At 46.1% G+C, this 22905-nt stretch overlaps 1 protein-coding gene across 5 annotated transcripts in view; it reads left to right on the top strand.

Annotated features, from left to right (window-relative positions):
- Positions 1-22168, top strand: part of nrxn3a (neurexin 3a) — a 1687706-nt gene extending 1665538 nt beyond the window's left edge. For 2 of the 5 annotated variants that reach the window (XM_078562071.1, XM_078562070.1), the window contains exon 7: positions 21654-22168. In XM_078562071.1, the coding sequence (XP_078418197.1) occupies positions 21654-21955 (302 nt within the window). In that variant the 3' untranslated portion in view covers positions 21956-22168. Of the gene's footprint in view, positions 1-21032 lie in introns of all 5 variants that reach the window. The other 3 variants (XM_078562067.1, XM_078562072.1, XM_078562069.1) reach the window with 2 other exon arrangements.
- Positions 22169-22905: the final 737 nt, after the last annotated feature.

Raw genomic sequence — 22905 nt, 5'->3', positions numbered from 1 at the left:
GAATCATTCATTCAGCTAGGCCATTAGATCTAGGGTAATGAGGAGAAGAAGTAGTGTGATTGATATTCCACTTCCCTACACTTCCTGAAATGGCTTACCAATAAATTGCAGACTGTTATCCGTCATGATTTCTCTAGGCACGCCAAATATCTAAAAATAGCACTTAGAGTGTGTGCGATAGTTGTGCTTGATGCATTATGCAATTATCGAATGATGGGGTACTTGGTAAAGGAGACAACGATGATGATGAAGTTGGTGCCATGGACATGAAAGCGGTCAGGCACGATTTTGGACCAAGGATGGGTGGAACATCACGTGGAATCAATGGTGCTTTGTGCTGACTTGGCATATACTCTTGAAAGGCCTTGTATTTCTTGATGACAACTTCACTGTCATTGTTCATACCTGGCCAATAGACTGTCTTGCTTGTGAGTCTTCTTGTCCGATCTGTGCTCATGTATTGAAGTTGTTGAAGAATATCAAGTTGCAAAGGTTCCGGTATGATGACCTGCCTGCCTTTAAAGCTGTCTCCCTGGGAGATGCCTAGCTTGTCCCGGTAAAGCTAAAATGGCCTCAAGTATTCATGGAGATGCTGAATTGAATCTCCTTCAGTGATGATTTTCCACAGCTTCAGTAGTGTAGAACCTTTTACCGTTTCTTCTTGTACCTGCTGGCATTTGTGTTGTGCAAAATGTAGCAGACCAATTGACAGACTTGCAATCTCCTGTAAGCGTAACATTGCAGCTCCCTTGAAACTGCCAATTGTGCCAAAAAATTCTGGATAATTCAATGTTCAGTCATGAACTGAGGTGATAAGAATAGTTTCTGAGGTAGATCTGCTGTGTGGGATCTGACTGATTCCATGGATTGTCACTAGTACAAGGTCACGAAATGTCAGTAGACCTACAATCACCGGGCTGTTAGTCTCCACAGTGTAGAACATCTGTGAAACCCAGGAGGATTGATTATACATCCACTCCAGGACTATGGACCCTGAACATGGAATTACTGAAAGTTGTACAGTAGTAGGTTTCACCATGGCCTTCCAAGTCTCTGGATACATGTCTTTTAGATTGTGCAGGGATAGGATGTTGGCACTTGCCACTGTGTCAATCTTGGCCAATAATGAATAGTTTCTTAGGTCAGATCATTTGAATCTTGACAAACACTTTGGACGGTGTGACGGTATCTATGTTTTCCATGAGATTGATGGCGTGAAACATGTGTTCAACACTCTTTGTCTAGTTGTGCATATCATCGTCATTTTCTGGTTTGTCAATCACCTCATGTATATGTTTCTGACGGGAAACTGGATGGCCATTCTTATTGCATGAAGATACCCATTGTGCACAGTCCATTTGGATCAGTGCATGGCTCTCCGTAACTGCATCAGCCTTTGCTCTCGTGCACTGCCACACCCCGTGTAGAATTGTGTGAAAGCTGGGCATTTCCTTGGTGCATGCAAAAGGCCACACGTTCCACATGGCTTGCTAGATTCTAATGAGTGTGTCAACAATTGGGGTTGTGCTCAGGACCAGTAAGCTTTCCCGACCTGTGAGGATCGCTTCGTACTTACACCCATCCTTGTGCAGTTCTTCATGGCTGTACTTTTTGGGCTTGTCTAGCAGATCTTTCTGGAATTCCTCCAATGGAGTGGAGGCGATCACCAACTCAACAATTTTGTCCGCTAGCTCTGTGTTTGAAAAATCACAGTACATATCCTTTTCTCTGCATCTGCTGATGAAACGGTCTATGGATTGTGTAGGCTGTTGTCGAAATGACATGAACTCTACTTGATGATTACGGAAGTTGAACCTGATTCTGAACTGGTCTTCCAAAGTAGCCCATATCTTTTGGGGACCCTTTAGCTCTTCTGCTGTTAATCCCGATGTGTTTAGACTGTGTAGACCTTCGTTCCTATTTGCTAGGTGAATCTTTATGGCTCTCTTGTCTGGTTCAGACATACCTGAATCAAGAAACCATATCTCTACGCTGTTTAATCATTCTGAAGGTGGATAGTAGGTCAGCTGCAACCCAATTCAAACTGTAGAATTTTGTGGCATTCTGACAATAGCCCTTTGACCTTCCTCCTTGTTTTATTCAATTTACTATTCAGCAGCTCCCAAAGCCACCCATTATAATCGCAATCTTTTCTGGCCCCATTTTATGATGGTTTAGTTTGTTTTTGTTTTGTTTGACTCTCCCTCGCTTGCTATCGATCCGACCCACACCCTGGTCGCTGGCCTTCCCAAACTGAGCTAGCCTGGTGCTGGTCCTGCCGACATGCTGTCCCCCTCACTGATCAGACAGACTATGTGCTGCAGCCTCACCATAAGGGGTCCGCCTGTTTACCAGCTCTTTATTTGAGCACCATCCCGCTTCTGTGTGTTCAAAGCTGTTCTGTGCAGTGACCATGCTGCGACTCCAACATCCTCCAAACTGCAAACTCTTCGCAGTCTGACCAAAACGTTGCGGGTCTTCTCCTGCCATGTAGCCCGATCTCAGGCTGTTCACCATGTTTTGTTTTTATAATGATGTAAAAGCACCAATCACTCATACAGGATTGGATAAACACGTTGTGGGTTCAATTTATTTAGACTAGGCCCTGAAGCCCAGCTACACAAAGGTAGAAAACTTCAAGACATCTGCAGTAGAATTGTGTGTGCTGTGTTCTGCTCACAGGCCAAAGTGAAACTGATACTGCGTTACATGACACACTTCCCTTCTAGAGATGGCATGCTGCTATCCCTTAAAGGCACATTACAACAATCTGATTGAAACATATAAGATTCTGAGGGGACTTGACAGGGTCAATGCTGAGAGGATGTTTCCCTTTGTGGGGGAATCCAGAATCAGGGGACACAGTTTCAGAATAAGGTATTTCCCATTTAAGACTGAGATGGGGAGGAATTTCTTCCCTGAGGGTCATTAAACTTTGGAATTCTCTTCCCCAGAGGTTGGCTGGAGAGTGGAGGCTGGCTCACTGAATATATTCAGGGCTGAGCTAGACAGACTATAGGGGAGTCAAGAATTGTGGGGACAGGCAGGAAAGTTGAGTTGAGGCTAAGTTCAGATCTGCCATGATCTTACTGAATGATGGAGTGGGTTTGAAGGGCCCAATGGCCTACTCTTGCTCCAATTTCTTATGTTCTTATTCAGACAACAGTGGAGACTATCACAGTTGGCCTCAGTGCCCTCTGGGCATAGAAGGGAGATAGAAATCAGCACTGCTGACCACTGCCCGATGACCCTCCTGAGGGGAAATTATCACTGGTTGAATGCTGACCTCTGACCCCTGCCGCAGTTTAATAAGAAACGGCTGGGTTGTATAATCGAATCAGACTTAAACTTTAATGGCCATCTCCGGGTTCATGGAGACACTGGTCGCCAGGGATTCACAGGCGACCCTAAAGCCCGACATTGCATTGTACAAGTAACAGGGAAGGTGTAGGTTGACGCACTCATGTCCTTTGGATAGACTTACTCTAATTTGGCTGGATGCATTGTACATCCCTGGTGAGCATGCTTTAAGAGCGGGTGAGATCCAGAAAGGAACCGAACCCCAGCAGCAGTCACACACAATTAGAAAACAACCTTTTGTGCATTGAAGGAAATACAGTTTCCCATCTTTTGGATGAAACATTAAACCAAGGTCCCGTCTGCTCTCTCAGTCAGATGTCAAAGATCCCCGGGTACTATTTTTAAGAAGAGCACGAGAATTCTCCCCAGTGTCCAAGCCAATATTTATCCCTCAATCGACATCACTAAAACAGATTGTCCAGACATTATCAAGTTGCTGTTTATGGGAGCTTGCTGTGCACAAAATTGGCTGCCATGTTTCCCTATGTGACAAAAGTGTTTAATTGAGTGTATAGCATTTTGTGACAGCCGGAGGTCACAAAAGGTGCTATATAAATTCAAATTCTCTCACTTGGAGAAGATTTCTTTGTTTCTAGATAAATTTAAGAATAACAGTTCACCATGAAATTTTAATTCAGACGCCAAAGTAGTTCAGACTTAATGAATCAGCTGCCTGGGATGTCACTCTCCATCTCTACTGAAGTCTAATCTTGCAGTGGCAATGCTGTGACTGCAATGACAGCCAAATAAAATCATTCAGACCCTTAAAGGGTCACTTAAGTTGATCTCTTCGACTTGGTGCAGTGATGAAAAGGAGGGGGTGAGTGGGAACAAAGTGTGGGGCAAGGCCAGAGAATCGCCTCACCACTAATACACAGAAAGAACTTGATGAAAACACTCATTCGATTAAAAAAAAGAATTGGCAGTTTTTGCCAGGGTCAGCAATCAGATTTGCCTCATCTTCCCTGGGCAAGTGATGGCTAAATCAGCCAGGGTTCTCATTGTTAGCACTCATACATCATGTACAGCCACTTGAGGGTGTGCTGCTGAGGTTTTATAAGGCTCTGGTCAGACCACATTTAGAATATTGTGAGCAATTTTGGGCCCCGTATCTCAGGAAGGATGTTCTGGCCCTGGAGAGGGTCCAGAGGAGGTTCACGAGAATGATCCCAGGAATGAAAGGCTTAACATATGAGGAACGTTTGAGGACTCTGGGTCTATACTCGATGGAGTTTAGAAGGATGAGGGGGGATCTGATTGAAACTTACAGAATACTGAAAGGCCTGGGTAGAGTGGACGTGGGGAAGATGTTTCCATTAGTAGGAGAGACTAGGACCCGAGGGCACAACCTCAGAGTAAAGGGAAGACCTTTTAGAACAGAGCTGAGGAGAAACTTCTTTAGCCAGAGAGTGGTGAATCTATGGAATTCATTGCCACAGAAGGCTGTGGAGGCCAGGTCATTGAGTGTATTTAAGACCGAGATAGATAGGTTCTTGATTGGTAAGGGGATCAAAGGTTACGGGGAGAAGGCGGGAGAATGGGGTTGAGAAACTTATCAGCCATGATTGAATGGCGGAGCAGACTTGATGGGCCGATTGGCCTAATTTCTGCTCCTATGTCTTATGGTCTTATGGTTCAGGGTCAGTTTAGGAAAGGTGGGAAGAGAGGAGACCAAAAAATAAGCAGATTGATACCTGGCTTATTGCAGACAAAAATACAAGGTGTTTACTGCAGAGAAGCAGGCCTTTCAGCCCAATACAGCTCTATGCAAGACTCATGCTCCATTCGCCAGTGTTTGTCATCTAATCCCATCAATATATAGACTCCACTTGAATGTAGCTATGCTACTAGCCTCAACTAATCCCTGTACTAGCAAGTTCTACATTCTCACCACTCTCTGGGTAAAGAGGTTTCTCCAGAATTCCTTGTTGGTTTTGTGGTTATTATCTTATATTCATGGCTTGTAGCTCTGGTCTAACCTGCAAGCAGAAACATCTTCTCCACATCAACCCTATCAGAATCTTAAAGACCATTATCCACATCATCCCTCAGCCTCCTCCCTACTAGAGAACAGAGCTCCCGCCTGTGTTCTCATTTTATTTGCAAACAGAATTCCTTGATCAAGTTTTCAACCTTGAGATATCTCACCACCGTGAGGAGGGAAGGTTGCTAACAATAGTTGGGCTTATGTTCTCTGGAGTTTCAAAGAATGAGGGGCGATCTCATTGCAATATGCAAGATTCTGAAGGGGCTTGATAGGGTGGGCACTGAGAGATTGTTCCCGCTGGTCAGGGAATCTAAAACACTGAGGAGCCCTCAGAATAAGGGGCCGATCATCTGGGGCTGAGGTGAGGAAAGATTTCTTCACTCAAAGGGTTGTGAATCTTTGGGATTCTCTACCCCAGAGGGTTGTGGATGCTCCATTGTTGAATATATTTAAGGCCGGGATAGACAGATTTGTGGGGTCTCGGGGAATTAAGGGATATGGGGGAGCGGGCGAGAAAATGGAGTTGAAGCCCAAGATCAGCCATAATCGTATTGAATGGCGGAGCAGGCTCGATGGGCCCTATGGTCTACACCTGCTGCTAGTTCTTGTGTTCCTGGAACTTTCATCACATGAACATATGCTTCCAGCCACCCCTCCCACACACTCCCACTATTAGTCACCCAACTCGTTCATCCTCATGACATCCCGCCTGCCGCAGCTAATGAGAAAGTGCGCAGGCTCTACATCATCTAATCGGATGGTTGGCAATGGTTAGCCAAGCAGTATTTTCCCCCATGTCCAATACTTCTACAGCCAGCAAGCAAACCTGCTCAAAGAATTTTTTGAAATTATTTTTGAATGCCCCGATAATTTTTCCTCCAGGTGTTGCTCACCACAGCGCCCTGGACATTAATCTTTAATTCCAGGAGACTCCATGGTAATTCTGAAGGATTGGCCTCAGAGGTGGGGCTCCATAGATTTACTAGAATGACACCTGAACTCCAAGGCGTAAATTACAAGGAGATGTTAAGCACTCAAGGTTATATTTCCTGGAATTCAGAAGGCTAGAGGTGATTCTTTTTTTATTCATTCACAGGCTGTGGGCATCGCTGGCTGGGCCAGCATTTATTGACCGTCCCTAATTGTCCTAGTGAAGGCGCTGAACCGCCTTCTTAAACTGCTACCGTCCGTATAATGTCAGTACTGTACGCCCACAGAGCTGTTAGGAAGGGAGTCCCAGGATTTTGACCCAGTGACAGTGAAGGAATATTTCTAAGTCAGGACGGTGTGTGCCTTGGAGGGCAACTTGCAGGTGGTGGTGTTCCCAAGCGTCTGCTGCCCTTATTCTTCTAGGTGGTAGAGGTTGTGGCTTTGGAAGGTGCTGTCGAAAGAGGCTTGATGATCAAAGTTGTCAAGATATTAAGGGAAACACATAGGGGAGAATTTTCTTCCCATCAGGGGGGTGGTTGGGCAGAGCGGCGATCAGCTGTGCGCCGCCATTTTATGTGGCCCAGCGTGATGTGCACCCGGAAGCAGCGCTGTGCGCTCCCTGTGCGGGCGGGGGGAATAGGTAGAGTCGGGGACTGTACTCTTTCGTGCATGAGTGCAAAAGAGCGCAGAAATCTCCGTGAGGCACAGAGCTGCCTCAGGGAGATTAAGTTTGATTTTTACAAATTTAAATAAAGGGGAAAAAAATTTTTTAAGACATGTCCTCTCATGTGACAGTGTCATATGAGTTGGGACATGCCTATGAACTTTATTAAGAATTTTAATTAAAGTTTAGAAACCTTCATGAAGCCTCATCCCGCCCATGGATGAGGTTTCTTGATAAATGCAAAGGCCGCCTGGGCTCTTTGCCTGCCCCCCACCACCGCCAACCTTAATGTTGGATGGGCAGCTCAGTTTAATTATTTCAATGGGAATTTAAATGGCCTTAACAGACCTTTGACCGTCCGGCGGGTGTGCAGCCAACTCCGGAGCGCACCCGCTGAACTGAAGGTCTGAATGACCGCCCGGTGACGTTGGGACGCACGCCCGATGTCACCGCGCATCATTCTACACGTCGGTGAGCGGGGCCTGGCCCCCACTTGCCGACCTGAAGATCCTAGCCATAGGGTAGATAGAGAGAAACTATTTCTGCTAGTCGGGGGTGGGGTCTAGGACGAGGGGTCATAGTTCAAAAATGAGAACCAGACCTTTCAGGAGTGAAGTTAGGGACACGTCTACGCACAGAGAATGGTAGGAGTTTAGAACTCTTTTCCACCAATGGGGATTGATGTTAGACCATTTGTAAATGTTAAATTTAAGATTGATGGATGTGTGTGATCAGGAGGCTTTAAGAGATAGGAGGGAATGTGAATATATGGAGTTAGGTCACAGGTCAGCCATGATCTCGCTGAATGGCAGAACAAGCTTGAGGGGCTGAATGACTGACACTTGTTCCTGTAATTTCTAAAATTTGACACTGAGCCAACACATGGAGATATTAGGGACAGGTGACCAAAAGCTGGGTCAAAGGGGTCGGTTTTAAGCAGAGCCTTAAGAACAAATGCGTGATTTTACATCATGCCTTTCACAACATCCTGAAGTGCTTTACAGCCAATGAAGTACAGTCACTGATGCAATGTAGGAAATATGGCTGCCAATTGGTGCACAGCAAGCTCCCACAAACAGAAATCTGATAATGACTAGATAATCTGTTTTCAATCATGTTGATTGAGATATTAATATTGCCTTTGAAAGGGCAGATGGGGACCTTGGTTTTAATACCTCAGCTGAAAGGCAACACCTTGGACCTTCACACTACATATCAATGATTTGGATGAGGGAATCAAATGTAATGTTTCCAAGTTTGCTGACAACACGAAACTTGGTGGGAATGTGAGCACTGAGGAGGATGTTAAGAGGCTTCAAGGTGGTGGAGACAGGTTGAGTGAGTGGGCAAATACATGGCAGATGCAGTATAACGTGGATAAGTGTGAAGTTATCCACTTTTGGTAGGAAAAACAGAATGGCAGAGTATTATTGAAATGGTGATAGATTGGGAAATGTTGATATACAAAGGGACCTGGGTGTCTTTGTACACCAATCACTGAAAGCAAGCATGCAGGTGCAGCAAGCAGTTAGGAAGGCAAATGGTATGTTGGCCTTCATTACGAGAGGATTTGAGTACAGGAGCAAGGATGTCTTACTGCGGCTGTACAGGGCCTTGGTGAGACCACACCTGGAGGATTGTGTGCAGTTTTGGCCTCCTTACCTAAGAAAGGATATACTTGCCATAGAGGGAGTGCAGCGAAGGTTCACCAGACTGATTCCTGGGATGGCAGGATTGTCGTATGAGGAGAGATTGGGCCGACTAGGCCGTATTCACTGGAGTTTAGAAGAATGAGAGGAGATCTCATTGAAACATATAAAATTCTGACAGGGCTGGACAGACTGGATGTAGGGATGATATTCCCTCTCGCTGGGGCATATAGAACAAAGGGTCACAGTCTCAGGATACAGGGTAGACCATTTAGGACTGAGATGAGGAGAAACTTCTTCTCTCAGAGGGCGGTGAACCTGTGGAATTCTCTAGCACAGAGGGCTCTGGAGGCCGAGTCACTGAATATATTTAAGAAGGAAATAGATAGATTTCTGGACTCTAAAGGTGTCAAGGGGTATGGGGAGAGAGCAGGAGTATGGCATTGAGATAGAGGATCAGCTATGATCATATTGAATGGCGGAGCAGGCTCGAAGGGCCGAATGACCTACTCCTCCTCCTATTTTCTATGTTTCTATGTGTAGCACCCCCTCAGTAGTGCACTGGAATGTCAAATCTTTGGAGTGGGAGCCCACACAACCGTGTGAATGAAAGGTGAGGGTGCTGACCACTGACCCACAGCTGACACTGAGGAAAGACAGAGAGAGGTAGAGAGGTTCAGGGAGAGAATTCCAGAGTTTAGGGCCTAGGCAGCTGAAGGCATGGCCGCCATTGATGGAGCGATTGCAATAGGGGATGCACAAGAGGCCAGAATTCGAGGATTAGACATAGCTGGGAGGGTTGTGTGACTGGAGGAGGCTATGGAGATAGGGAGGGATGAGATCATTTAGCCAGTCGGGTTACATTTGGAGCAAGTGTCTTGTTATTTAATATGGACTTTGGTCCGTTTAACAGAACCAGCTTTAATAAGGTATTGACATATCCCTGGCAGCTGGTAGCAGATAGGCGGCCTGCTGATGTGATGAATTGCTCCCAAAGGATAGCCAGTCAATTCTGCTTCCTCTAGTTAGTCATGGATGATGTTTCCATCCTCTCAATTAGTTGGAGCACCAGCCTGAAATGCTGAGCGCCAAGGGTACAGCTGACACCGCTCTGTGTTCGAATGCTTCAGTCCACTCACTATCAAAGAGACCACTTGGGACTGTTTGTCTTTAGGAAGCTGCCCAGAACTGAGAAATCTTATTAGGAACATTAGGAACAGGAGTAGGACATTCGGCCCCTTGAGCCACTATTGCCATTCAACTGAATCATGGCTGTTCTGTGTCGAATAGGACTGCAAACTCTCGTTGGGCCTAATCCTGGAGGCTTCATTACATGGCCTCCTGCTCCAACTGCCTCGTCCCCCATCTCTCAATATTATTATAAACAAGAAACATAAGTGTTCAAATTACACAGAATAATTTTCTGTGTTTTTTAGTGTCCACTATGATCTTTCTGGCAGCTTACTCTTAGCTGTGGCCAGGAGATTAATTCCTGGAGACTCCATGACAATGCTGGAGGATTGGCAACCTTAGCACTGACCCCCTTTACCTGCCTTTGACCCTTAGCCTTTCCTCCTCCTTCAGGTACCATGCCCAAAGTGGGCATTGGTGACCATGGACTCTCATTGGATTGGTCCATGGTTATTCTTGGCAAAGTACTGCAGTGGTTTGCCATTGCCTTCTGCAGTGTGGCTGACCAGGAAACTCTCCCACTCTTATCACCTGCCATCAGGCGTTTAGAAGATTTTACAGGCCAATGATCAGCCTGTTTGGCCATGTTATGAATGCACCTTCCATGGCCGTCAAGTCCTAAAGTGAAGTTCTTGAACACGGAGCTTCTGGTCCAGAGGTAGGGACACTACCCACTGCATCACAAGACCTCCCCCATATCCTTTACCCAATAAAATATATTTGGTTTCCACTGCATCAGCTTGGCTCACTGGGTAGCACTCTTGTGTTTACATCAGATGTGTTTGAGCCCAGAGACTTAACATATTATCTATTCAGGTACTCCAGTGCAGTACTGAGGGTGTGTTACCCTGTTGGAGGTGCGGTCCTTTGGATGAGACATTAAACCAATCTCTGATTCTGGTGGACATTAAGGATCCTGTGCGACTATTTGAAGTTCTTCAATATTTCTCTTGTAAGAAAGATCATTTTAAAAAAAAGAATAACAGCAGGGTCACTGTCAGCAAAAACTGGCTCATATGTTTTGAAGGACAAGGTGCCATGGAAATGTTAATAATATATTTGGTCATTTGGTAGGGCAGAATTTGAGTATTGCTGAAAAAAGAGACATGCTGTCAAAGTATTTTGTCTTGCACTCATCAGGACAGATGCAAGAACAGATGCCAAATTTCAAAGGGAACAACAATTTATACTGCATGAGAAAAGGATGTTGATTGGTTGGCAAGTCAATGCTGATTAGTCGAGATGTTGGCATGGAGAATGCACGAGGAAACTGTTGTTGGTGCATTCTCCATGGCAACGCCTTGACCAGTCAGTCGCCATGCCAACCGATTAGCACCTTTTTCTCACGTAGTATAAATTTGCCTTTGAAATTTGGCATTCTTGCATCTGTCACGATGAGTGCGAGATGAAAAGTTTTGACAGCATGTCTCTTTTCTCAGCAATGCTCAATATATATTTATTATAATGGAAGCACGGTGACCTTAAACAAACTGGCACCATTTTAAAGAGGGTACAGGAACAGAGAGATGAGGGGCAGCATTTAGAATTATTCTTGAAGGTGGCAGGACAATTTGGGAAGGCTGTTCAAAAGCATATGTACTCCTGGGCTCTATAAACAGAAACATAGCATACAAAAGCAAGGACATTATACTAAATCTTTAAAACTTACAGGTTAGCCAAAGCATCGTGTCAATTTCTGGGCACTGCATTTTAAGAAGGACTTGTTGGCTTTGGAGAGGGTACAGAAGAGATTTACTAGAACAGTTCCAGCAATCAGTTATGGGGAGAGACTGAAGGAACTGAGATCGGTCACCTTATAGCAGAAACGTCTAAGAGGAGATTTAATAGAAGCGTTCAAGATAATGTAGGATCTGGACGGAGTCAGAGACTCTGGCCAGAGTTTTCACGTCAGCGTGCGGGGGCGGGAATGACACACCGACGCGTAAAATGACACGTGGTGACATAAGGCGTGCGCCCCAACATCACCACACGTCATTCAGATCCTTTGTTCGGTGGGCGTGCACCGGAGGCGGCTGCGCGTCCACCGAACTGTCAAAGGCCTGTTAAGGCCATTGAAAAACCAATTAACATAATTACCCACACCGCCCGTCCAACCTTAGGGTTAAAAACCTTCACGTTTTTCAGGAAACCTCATCCACGGGCGGGATGAGGTTTCCTGAAGCTTTTATTAAATGGATAAATATTTGTTGTCACAATTCATAAACATGGCCCAGCTCATGTGATACTGTCTGTCACATGAGGGGACATGTCTAAATAATTTTTACCTTTATTTAAATATTTCAATATGAGCTTAATCTCCCTGAGGCAGCTCCGTGCCCTCAGGGAGATTTCTGCGCTCTCTCACCCGTGCGAAATTGGCCCGCCCATGTAAAATGGCGGCGATCGGCCCATGTGCCCGCTCCCGACCAGCCGGCCAGACAGCCATAAAATTCTGCCCTTTGTCTCTTGAGGCAGGACTGTTCATACCGAGGGCATTGGTTTAACCGTAATTGGCAAAAGAAATTGAAGGGTTTTTTTTTAATGCAGCGAGTTGCTATGGTCTGGAATATACTGCATGGCTGGTGGAAGGTGATTCAATAATAACCTTCAAGAGGAGAATTGGATACATGCTTGAGGGGGAAAAATTTACAAGGCCTTGGGGAAAAGGCAGGGGAGTGGGAATCATTGGATAGCTCTTTCAAAAAGCCAGCAGGGGCACGATGGGCCAAATGACCTGCTGTTGCGTTGTCTAATTCTACAATGAGCTATTAATCCTGTAGGGGTTAGGTGTCACTAGGTTGTGCTTTACATAGTTGCAGAAGTAAGGGAATGCTGGTGTCGGTAAGGCAATCCTGGGCTTTGAAACCCTCTGAAAGAATAGGACAAACTCTGGAGAGCACATCAGAGCTGGTTTCTCACTCTCCCTGCCCAAGCGCAAACTCAGGTAGTTTGCTGTTCAAATAGTCCCCACCTCAAAAGAATTGGATCCGCAGAGGATTCTTCTCCAGAACAGCAACGCTCCTTGGAATGGGCAGATTCCCGAAATCAAGGGAGGCGAAAATCTCACTGTAGTGTTCAGTTGTTCTGTGTTTGATTATGTGAGTCTGTACCTAGTGATGCTCACTGTGCTTGATTAGTTAAGCCTTGGGGGTGGACTCAGAGAAGAGTACACAAACTGTAGAAGTTGCTGGAGGCTAAAGCTGTAAGCATGGAGCAGACATTTTAAAGCACTGCAAATAAAGCCTATTACAAACATAGAAACTAGTGTCATCTCTGCACAGCTCTCAGATTTAAAATATACAGTACCCACCACTGTAGTTACAGCCAACGAACCTTTGACGAACAGCCTGACTGATGTTCCTTACTGCCCATGAACTAACAATTAACCGTGTCTGACTGGAAATTGCTGGCAGCCCATGTTTCAGATTCTCCACTAGGGGGAGGGGCATTTGGGCGTTTTCAAAGGCCGACAGTCACTGGGCTGATTAGTCACTGTCGGACATGTAGATACACATAGCAACATGGACAGGAGATGTCTGGATACCACTCCCTAATCTCTCATTTGAATTATATTCAAATGCTTACACCCAATACATACATTGGGTGGAATCATCCCAGATTTGCATTAAGTGCGGTAGCGGGCATGAAAAACGACATTTCAGTAGGAAGAAACTTAAGCAAGGAGTCAGGAGGGCTAAAAGGGGTCATGTACAGTCACTGGCAACCAGGATTAAGGAAAATCCCAAGGCCTTTCATACATATGTAAAAAGCAAGAGGGTAGCCAGGGAAAGGGTAGGCCCACTCAGGGACAGAGGTGGGAATCTGTGTGTGGAGCCAGAAGAAATGGGAGAGATACTAAATGAATACTTCTCATCAGTATTCACCAAAGAGAAGGACTTAGCGGTCGATTTGTCTAGGGAAGAGTGTGTAGATAGCCTGGATCATGTTGAGATCAAAAAAGAGGAGGTGTTAGGCATCTTGAAGAATATTAAGGTGGATAAGTCCCCAGGGCCAGATGGGATCTACCCCAGAGTACTGAGGGAGGCAAGGGAGGAGATTGCTGGGGCTTTGACAGAAATCTTTGTATCCTCACTGGCTACGGGTGAGGTCCCAGAGGACTGGAGAATGGCCAATGTTGTTCCATTGTTTAAGAAGGGTAGCAGGGATAATCCAGGAAATTACAGGCCGGTGAGCCTTACGTCAATGGTAGGGAAATTATTGGAGAAGATTCTTCGTGACAGGATTTACGACCATTTGGAAGCAAATGGGCGTATTAGTGAGAGGCAGCATGGTTTTGTGAAGGGGAGGTCGTGTCTCACTAACTTGATCGAGTTTTTCAAGGAAGTGACAAAGATGATCGACGATGGAAGGGCAGTGGATGTTATATACATGGATTTCAGTAAGGCCTTTGACAAGGTCCCTCATGGCAGACTGGTACAGAAGGTAAAGTCGCACGGGATCAGAGGTGAGCTGGCAAAGATGGATACAGAATTGGCTTGGTCATAGAAGACAGAGGGTAGCAGTGGAAGGGTGCTTTTCTGAATGGAGAGCTGTGACTAGTGGAGTTCCGCAGGGATCAGTGCTGGGACCTTTGCTGTTTGTAGTATACATAAATGATTTGGAGGAAAATGTAACTGGGCTAATTAGTAAGTTTGCAGACGACACTAAGGTTGGAGGAGTTGCAGATAGTGAAGAGGATTTTCAAAGGATACAACGGGATATAGATCGGTTGGAGACTTGGGCGGAGAAATGGCAGACGGAGTTTCATCTGGACAAATGCGAGGTAATGCCTTTTGGAAGGTCTAATACAGGCAGGAATTATACAGTAAATGGCAAAACCCTTAAGTGCATTGGCGGGCAGAGGGATCTGAGTGTACAGGTCCACAGGTCACTGAAAGTGGCAACGCAGGTGGATAAGGTAGTCAGGAAGGCATATGGCATGCTTGCCTTCATTGGCAGGGGTATTGAGTATAAAAGCTGGGAAGTCATGCTGCACCTGTATAGAACCTTGGTTAGGCTACACTTGGAATATTGCGTGCAATTCTGGTCACCGCATTACCAGAAGGATATGGAGGCGTTGGAGAGGAGGTTTACCAGGATGCTGCCTGGTCTGGAGGTTATTAGCTATGAGGAGAGGTTGGAGAAACTCGGATTGTTCTCACTAGAGCGACGGAGATTGAGGGGCGACTTGATAGAAGTTTACAAAATTGTGAGTGGCATGGACAGAGTAGATAGTCAGAAGCTTTTTCCCAGGGTGGAAGAGTCAATTACTAGGGGACATAGATTTAAGGTGAGAGGAGAAAACTATAGAGGAGATGTGCGGGGCAAGTTTTTTACGCAGAGGGTAGTGAGTGTCTGGAATTCGCTGCCAGAGGAGGTGGTGGAAGCAGGTACGATAGTGGTGTTTAAGAGGCAGCTTGACAAATACATGAATAGGATGGGAATAGAGGGATACGGACCCCGGAAGTGCAAAATGTTTTAGTTGACGGGCAATATGATCGGCGCAGGCTCGGAGGGCCGAAGGGCCTGTTCCTGTGCTGTACTTTTCTTTGTCCTTTGTTCTTTGCACCTGCCGGCCGCAATGGTGGGTTCCGCTTCCTGCCTCATTAATTGACTGAGGCCACTTCTCCCCCTCCCCCAAACAAGCCCTAGCCCTGCAGCCATTGAAAAGCCGCCCTCACCTTATGGCTGCTCTGGTAGGTAGAGACCTGCCCATGACCCCCCCTAAAAGTGATGTGGTGCTGCTTGTGAAGCCTGGCGCTGATGACCACGAGTGCTGCCCGAAGCAAGGTGGGCAAACAAACCTCGAAGTCCCGAGGGAAGTGCAGCTCACCAGGTACACGTCGCTTATGTACACGTCAGCATGGGCCCGGACTATCCAGTGTGATTCCGGCGATCAGGGCTCATGACGAGATGCTAAAGCATTGAAATTAGGCTCTTGGCGTGTGGCGTTGGGAAACGTGGCCCCGCCATTGACGGGCGGAGCGGACGATCGCAAACTGGTTTTACGACAACGTGAAACCAATTTTCAACCTTCTGGCCATATTGCTCACTCAAGTCAGCCAAACCCGCCCGCCGTCAATGTGAGCAGAAAATTCCAGCCAATAGGTTTTTGTTAAGTAAGCGCATTGAGGGATACAAAGGCGAGGCAGGTAAATGGAGTTAAGATCAGTCACGTTCCGATTGAACGGCAGCAGAGCAATGCTCAAAGTGCCGAATGACCTACTCCACTTCTTATCTTCCCGGAAGGCCTCCATCTGGGAATAACCACCAACAACAACAACTGACATTTATATAGCACTTTTAGCATCATGAAATGTCACAGGGTGCTTCACTGGAGCAATATAAAACAAGGTGTGATCCGGAGCCACATAAGGGTCTGGATTGTGTGTGTCCCCGCCGGGCGTGTTTACAGGAGTGGGGGGTGGGTAACCCACCACTTCCCACCCACCCCCCGCCTGGCCCCCAGCCTGGCCCCCATCATGTGCTAGTTGGACAGGCTGCCTGTCATATTGAAATAAATAACTAAAGGCCAATCAGGCATGTTACAAGCCTAGTCATTTGAATAATACACTGCCCACACTAACACTTGGCTGGTATGGGCGAGTGGACAGGCTGTTTTTTATGGCCTACGTGAGAAAAGACAGGAAGAAAGGGGACCACATTTTCTGGGGTGCCCTGCGTGCACTGGGGGCACGCACCCTCCCCAAGATGTCACCCCCACTCCCTTCCATGCTGCCTGCCCTACCATGCCCAGCATAGCACCACCCTCCCACCGCTCCTCTCCTCTCTCCCCTCCCTGGCCTCTTGTATCCCTACGTACCCTAAGAACCCAGGGTGTACCTATCCTGGGCAGCCATGACCCTCTTCCCCCTCCTCCTCCCTGCAGATACCGGCAGCGTCCACGACTGAACTCTGGCACTGCCGGGACTGATGGAGCTGCCAGCCAATCAGATTGGTCGGCATCTCACGAGGTGGTGGGGGGTGGGGGGGGGAAATTTCCTCTTGCTGAGGTGGGGATGTCCCACTGTTAAACAGTTTAGCCTGTCCACAGTGTGTTATGGTCGTGAGGCAGTCTTCCTTGGTGCTTGTCAACTTCCACATGACTTTTTGTCCCCCACCAACAACTGTAAAATGTAGCCCATGGAGTTATTGGGCAAGATGACCAAATGTTTGGCCAAAGATGTTGGTTTTAAAGAGCATTTTATAAAGGAGGAAAGCAAAGTAGAGAGGCAGAGTGGTGCAGGGAGGGAATTCCAGAGCGTGTGAACCTAGGTAAACTGGGGGTATGGAGTGATTATAATTGGGAATGCACAAGAGGCCAGAATTAGAGGAAAGCAGATATCTCGGAGGGTTGTGGGGATGGAGGAGATCGCAGAGATATAGGGAGGGGTGAGGCCATGGAGGGGATTTGAAAACAAGGATGAGAATTTTAAAATCAAGGTGTTGCTTGACCGGGGGCCAATGTAAGTCAACGACCACAGTGGGGGGCGGGTGTGATAGGGGAACAGGACTTGCTGCGAGTTAAGACACAGGCGCAGCAAAGTTTTGCGTGACCTCAAGTTTATGGAGGTTGGAACGTGAGAGACCAGCCAGGAGTGCGTTGCATTAGTTGAGCCTCGAGGTAACAAAGACATGAATGAGGGTTTCAGCAGCGGAAGAGCCAAGACAGGGTAGTCGGGGCGCTATTGTGGAGTGGAAATAGGCGATCTTAATGATGGTGCGGATGGTTGGAACCTCATGACAGGAAACGTTTCTGAAGTGCAAAAGGAGGCAGAGGGTTAGGGTTTAGTACTCCCTTCGCTTTGTGATGTGGAATTTTGGTGCTCACAGGGGAAAGTGGACACCAAAAGAGTTTTAATTCCCAGAAAGAACAGAGGATGTTGTGGGGAAAATAGGTGCTTAATCTATATTTGTGTGACAATAATCACCTGGAAATGCCACATTTCTCACTGGTACAATCAGCATCTGGTGATAGCACAGAAATCCTTACGTCGAAAACATTCACAACTGTGAAAAAGTGCAGTCTGATCCAACGTGCCGAAATGATGGGGCTGGAGAAGCCAAGTACGTTCTGATTCATTGGCTGAATATTTTCCTGAGATTTAAAACCTAATGCTCTTTTGTGGAATTCTCTTCCCCACTAACCCACCTCTCCCCAAACTGACTCGTTGAATGATGCTGTTTTTAATCGAAAACTGTGCTCTCCTAACCTTTGACCTTTCTCTTTCCTGCTAACCTTCTTCCTCGCTCTAGCTTGCTGTTCTGTTCACGAACTTTCCCTAAATGCAACTTACTTTAAGCATGCATTATTAACACTTGCAATAATGATGACCCATTTTTAGCCAATTCTTCTACCTCTTGTACATCCAGACTGCACTCCACTTCTTACACGCAGAAAACAAAAAAAAGAAAAAACGTCTTTTTATTTTTTTTAAAAATTGAAGGAGAAATTGTAGTAAAATAGAGATAATAATGTCACCTCATTTCACATGCCCCAAGGTGACAGGCAAATATATTTGTGTCCTGCCTTACTCTGTCTGTAGCTGTGCATCTGGCTGTTCACCTATGAAAGTGTGTTGGGTGGGTGGGGGGAAGAAATTGCTTTGGTTTAGACTTTCCTCCCAGTCGCTGGGAGGCAAATAATTGCTTTGTCGGTAATTTTTCGTGTTTTTGGGGCTTTTATTTTTTTTTTTTTCTTCAATGCTAAGATCTTTTTTTTTTCCTTTTTGATTCTTGAAAAGAAAACAAAAATACTTGTGCTGATAATTTTCTTTTTTTGTCTGAAGCACACAAACCACTTCAATGTGTGGCAGCAGGTTCCGCACGGGGGGAGGCGGGGGGCTTTATATATATATATATATATATATATGCAGGAACCGCCCGATTGGCCCGATTCCCTGTCAATTGAAGCTGGGCGGTTTCCATGACAATTGACCAGTTGGCAACACCGGTTTTGGGGTGAGGGGTTGGGGGGGGGGGGAGGTTGGGAGGCAGGGTGGGGTGGGTGGTGGGGAGGGTCAAAAAGTGACTCCCCTTGACCCCTCCCTCCCCCCGCCAGTCCTGCAGAACTGCCTTGATATATAAAAACAAAAAACTACTGCGGATGCTGGAAATCCAAAACCAAAACAGAATTACCCGGAAAAACTCAGCAGGTCTGGCAGCATCGGCGGAGAAGAAAAGAGTTGACGTTTCGAGTCCTCATGACCCTTCCGCAGAACTTAAGGGTCATGAGGACTCGAAACGTCAACTCTTTTCTTCTCCGCCGATGCTGCCAGACCTGCTGAGTTTTTCCAGGTAATTCTGTTTTTGTTTTGCCTTGATATATACTCAGGTGCACCTTGTTGATCCAGTTGCTCCCAGTGCTTAAGGCACCACTCGCTCTTTAAGCGGCTGAGTGCGTCCGGAGCAGGTCCTGGCTTTTTTTTTTTCCCCCGACAATGGCACCCGGAGTCTGAGATGCCTCCCCCGACAGATTTCGAGATCTCGTGCCGCCCTTCCTGGCCGGCCGCGATTAAGGCTGCTGGCCTGTCGACCAGTCAAATTCCGCTCTTGCTTAAGCCTAGGCTTTGGGGGTTTTGTGCCGAAGCTGCCCTTCCACAATTCTGTCCGGGTCCCTCATCCCCACCGATTCCCCCAAAGGGGAAAAACAATATCGCCCGGGATCCCGATTTGAAACATTTCCAGCAAAAGTGTGTGCGTGCGTGTGTGTGTGTGTGTGGGTGGACCTTTCCCTTTTTTTTTCCGGAAGATTAAAAATTGAAAAAAAAATATTGCCTCACACACGGTTTGAAGTGGTTTTGATACTGAGGGAGCAGTTGGAACTATTTTAACCAATGATTTATTTAGGGTTTTTTTCTTTCGGGAAAAGCTGTTAAAAGTTTTTTTTTAAAAAAAGAGTATTTATCTCTCTCTCTCTCTCTCTCTCTCTCTACGGACTGCATGATGAAGAAGTTGCAGTTTAGGGTTTGTGAAATGTCACAGTGTTAGAGTTATGTTTTTTTTTTGTAGATGGGCATGTATATGCTCATTTGTTTGTATATCCCCCATCCCTTCTTTACAGCTAAGAGCTCTAACGCTGCCAGATCGCTTCGCCCCACCTTTACATGGACATGGCAACTTTTATACACATTCACTCCCGTCATCTTCATCTCCCACATAGTACACTCATAGGGCGGAACCTGGAAAAAAAGGCTTAAAAAAAAACCAATCATTTCCCCTCCCTCTCCCTCACCCAACCCACCCCCCCACCCCCTCCTTCGTCTGCCTCCCTACTTTTTAGCAGCGTTGACAGAAACGTACAGCCATCAGTCGTCCAGTTGTTTAAAACCGGAAAAAAAGGAAAAAAAAAGAAAAACATATATTAAAAAAAAAAGAGGATTTAATTTAAAAAGAAAAATATATCAGCGTAAAAAGATTTAAAAAAAAAAAGAAAGCATTAGATTTGTAGATATTCAACGAGCAAAAAAGAGATGTTGAAGTTAAGCAATGTACAGTCTTTTTTTTTTGTAATACCTGAAATATTTTAAAAGACAACAACAGCAAAGAATAACCTATTAGTGCAGAGTTACTTTTCATGTTGTGTGGTGTGGATGTATATGTGTTGTTGCCTCCCCTTGTGATCATTTTATCAACGAGCAATTTGTTTTTTTTTGCTATAAGTACAAAAAATTTACAACAATATAGAAATCTTGTCCAAAAGCATCTTACACAACTTTCTTTTTATAAATTCTTTCTTCATGCCAAAATCATGCGGGCAATTTGTTGATGTAAGTTGACTAAGAATTACATGGTGTATACTTTTTTATGTATATGTATGTATTAACACATATATATATATATATATTTATTTATGTGTGTGCGCGCGCGTGTGTAGCCTTTCTTCTTTCTTGGATGTATTGTAGGCCGTAACGCTTTTTATTTAATGTGTGTGTGTGCGTGTGTTAAATTAACTTAGACAACATAAATTTTGAATCTTGTTCCTCTTTAACTGCTAATGTTAAGTGTATGTTCAAAGCCTGATGTTAAAACGATAATGGTTGGTGTCAGTTTTTCTTTTAATTTGCCGTGCTCTGATTAAGTGAAAGGACTTCCTTTTCTTTTCAGCTGTAAAGCTGTTGCATCTCTGTGTGAAGTGATTTTGGTTTGACTTTACTTTCAACGGAGAGGAGCATGTGTGTGGCATGTGCGCGTGGCTGTGCACGGAAGACCAAACGTTTCTCTAACTCCCTTCTTTCTCCTTCAATCCTAGGAGGTGAATTAGTTTTCCCTGTAGTGACAGAAGAAGCCTTAGCAACCCCTCCTCTTGCCACTCGTGCACCTTTCATTCCCCTCCTACCTACCTTCCGCCCTCTCCTCACCATTATTGAGAGCACCAAAGATTCCCTGTCCATGATCCCTGAGGTGGGGTTACCTTGCTTGACGGAGCAGGACTACGATGATTGTGATGCTGGCTTGGTGATATCTGGTTATGGCTCAGGGGAGGCACTTGACTCTAACCTACCCCCTACTGATGATGAAGATTTTCACACCACCTTGTCCTTGGTAACAGATAAGACCTTGTCCACATCGGCCTTCGAAGGTGGCTACAAAGCGCACGCACCCAAGTGGGAGTACAAGGACTTTAGACCTAACAAAGCGTCCGAATCCGGTAGGACTACTACCACGGCCTCTCCCCCTGAGCTGCTCAGCTCCGCAGTCTCCGCGCCGCCCGGAAAGGTGCCCAAGTTGCCTGCGGGCAAGTTGAATACGCGTGAGCAGAAGCCGCACCCCGGCCTAGTGTTGGTTCCTTTGCCCACTGCGTACGAAGTAGACAGCACCAAGCTGAAGAGTCCCCTAGTCACCTCACCCATGTTCCGTAATGTACCCACAGCAAACCCCACGGAGCCAGGAGTCCGACGGGGCCCGGGGGCCTCGGAGGTGGTGCGGGAATCGAGCAGCACGACAGGGATGGTCGTAGGGATAGTGGCGGCAGCAGCCCTCTGCATCCTGATCCTCCTGTACGCCATGTACAAGTACCGGAACAGAGACGAAGGGTCCTACCAGGTAGACGAGACGCGCAATTATATCAGCAACTCCGCGCAGACCAACGGCACCGTTGTCAAGGAGAAACAGCAGAGTGCCAAAGGCAGCAGTAAGAAGCACAAAAACAAGGACAAAGAGTATTATGTGTAGAGGAAAGAGCGGACAAAACAAAGAGAAGAAAGTGAAAATTAAACGACGATATAAAAAAAGGAGACACAATTGAAATATATATAATAAATATATATATATATACGTACACATATATATATATATATATATGAAATACGACGGTGCAAATCTGCGACTCGGCTTAGATTTTAAACACACACTAACTAAAAACTCTTTTGGGGAACAAAAATTTTGAAAACAAAAAAAATCCAAATACAGCCTGGAGCCTGGGAACTGTGATATGTACTGTGGCAAAAAAAAAATAATAAACTTACAGAGTGAAGCTGTATGTGCTTTAAGACAATAAAACACACACACAAACACACACACACACACACACACCTATCATTAGCAGCCAGAAGCTTTGAATTCTGGTGACGAAATCTCCGACTGGAGAAGACTCCATGGCCTCCTCGGTTTTTATCCTGGATGCGACTGTTAAGACTTATGTGGCATTTCGCATTTTCTCGAGGTTTTTTTTTGGTTGTAAAAGCTGTGTAATGATTTTTTAAAAAATTTTCCTTGCTCTTTGCTGTGTGGAGCATGTAAACTGCAACATGTGTAGATAATGTCCTGCCCGAGTGTGGACCCTGGGAGAGATGGAGAGTTATGTTGGCGGGGTTTTGTGGGGGGGTGGGGGGTGGGTGAGGTGGGGGGGTGGGAGTGGGGGAGGGGTTGTGGGTGGGGGGGTGCAGATGTGGGGGACTGGTAATGGTGTGTGTGTGTGCAGTCAGATTCTGTCTCCACCCCCCCACCCCCACCCCCTCTCCACCCCCCACCCCCCACCCCCCCACCACCCCCTCCTCCTCCTCACCCCCTCCTCCTCCCCTCGGAAAACGGGACTTTTGCCGTTTGAACTTTGTATCGTTTCTACATCTCAAATCGTGGTGTCCTCCTTATGATTTGCTGTCCGCAATAAAATTGTACTAGGT

The sequence above is a fragment of the Cetorhinus maximus genome, chromosome 18, assembly GCF_964194155.1.
Source record: "Cetorhinus maximus chromosome 18, sCetMax3.hap1.1, whole genome shotgun sequence".
Classification (NCBI taxonomy): domain Eukaryota; kingdom Metazoa; phylum Chordata; class Chondrichthyes; order Lamniformes; family Cetorhinidae; genus Cetorhinus; species Cetorhinus maximus.
This window is presented reverse-complemented; position numbering and strand designations above follow the sequence as displayed.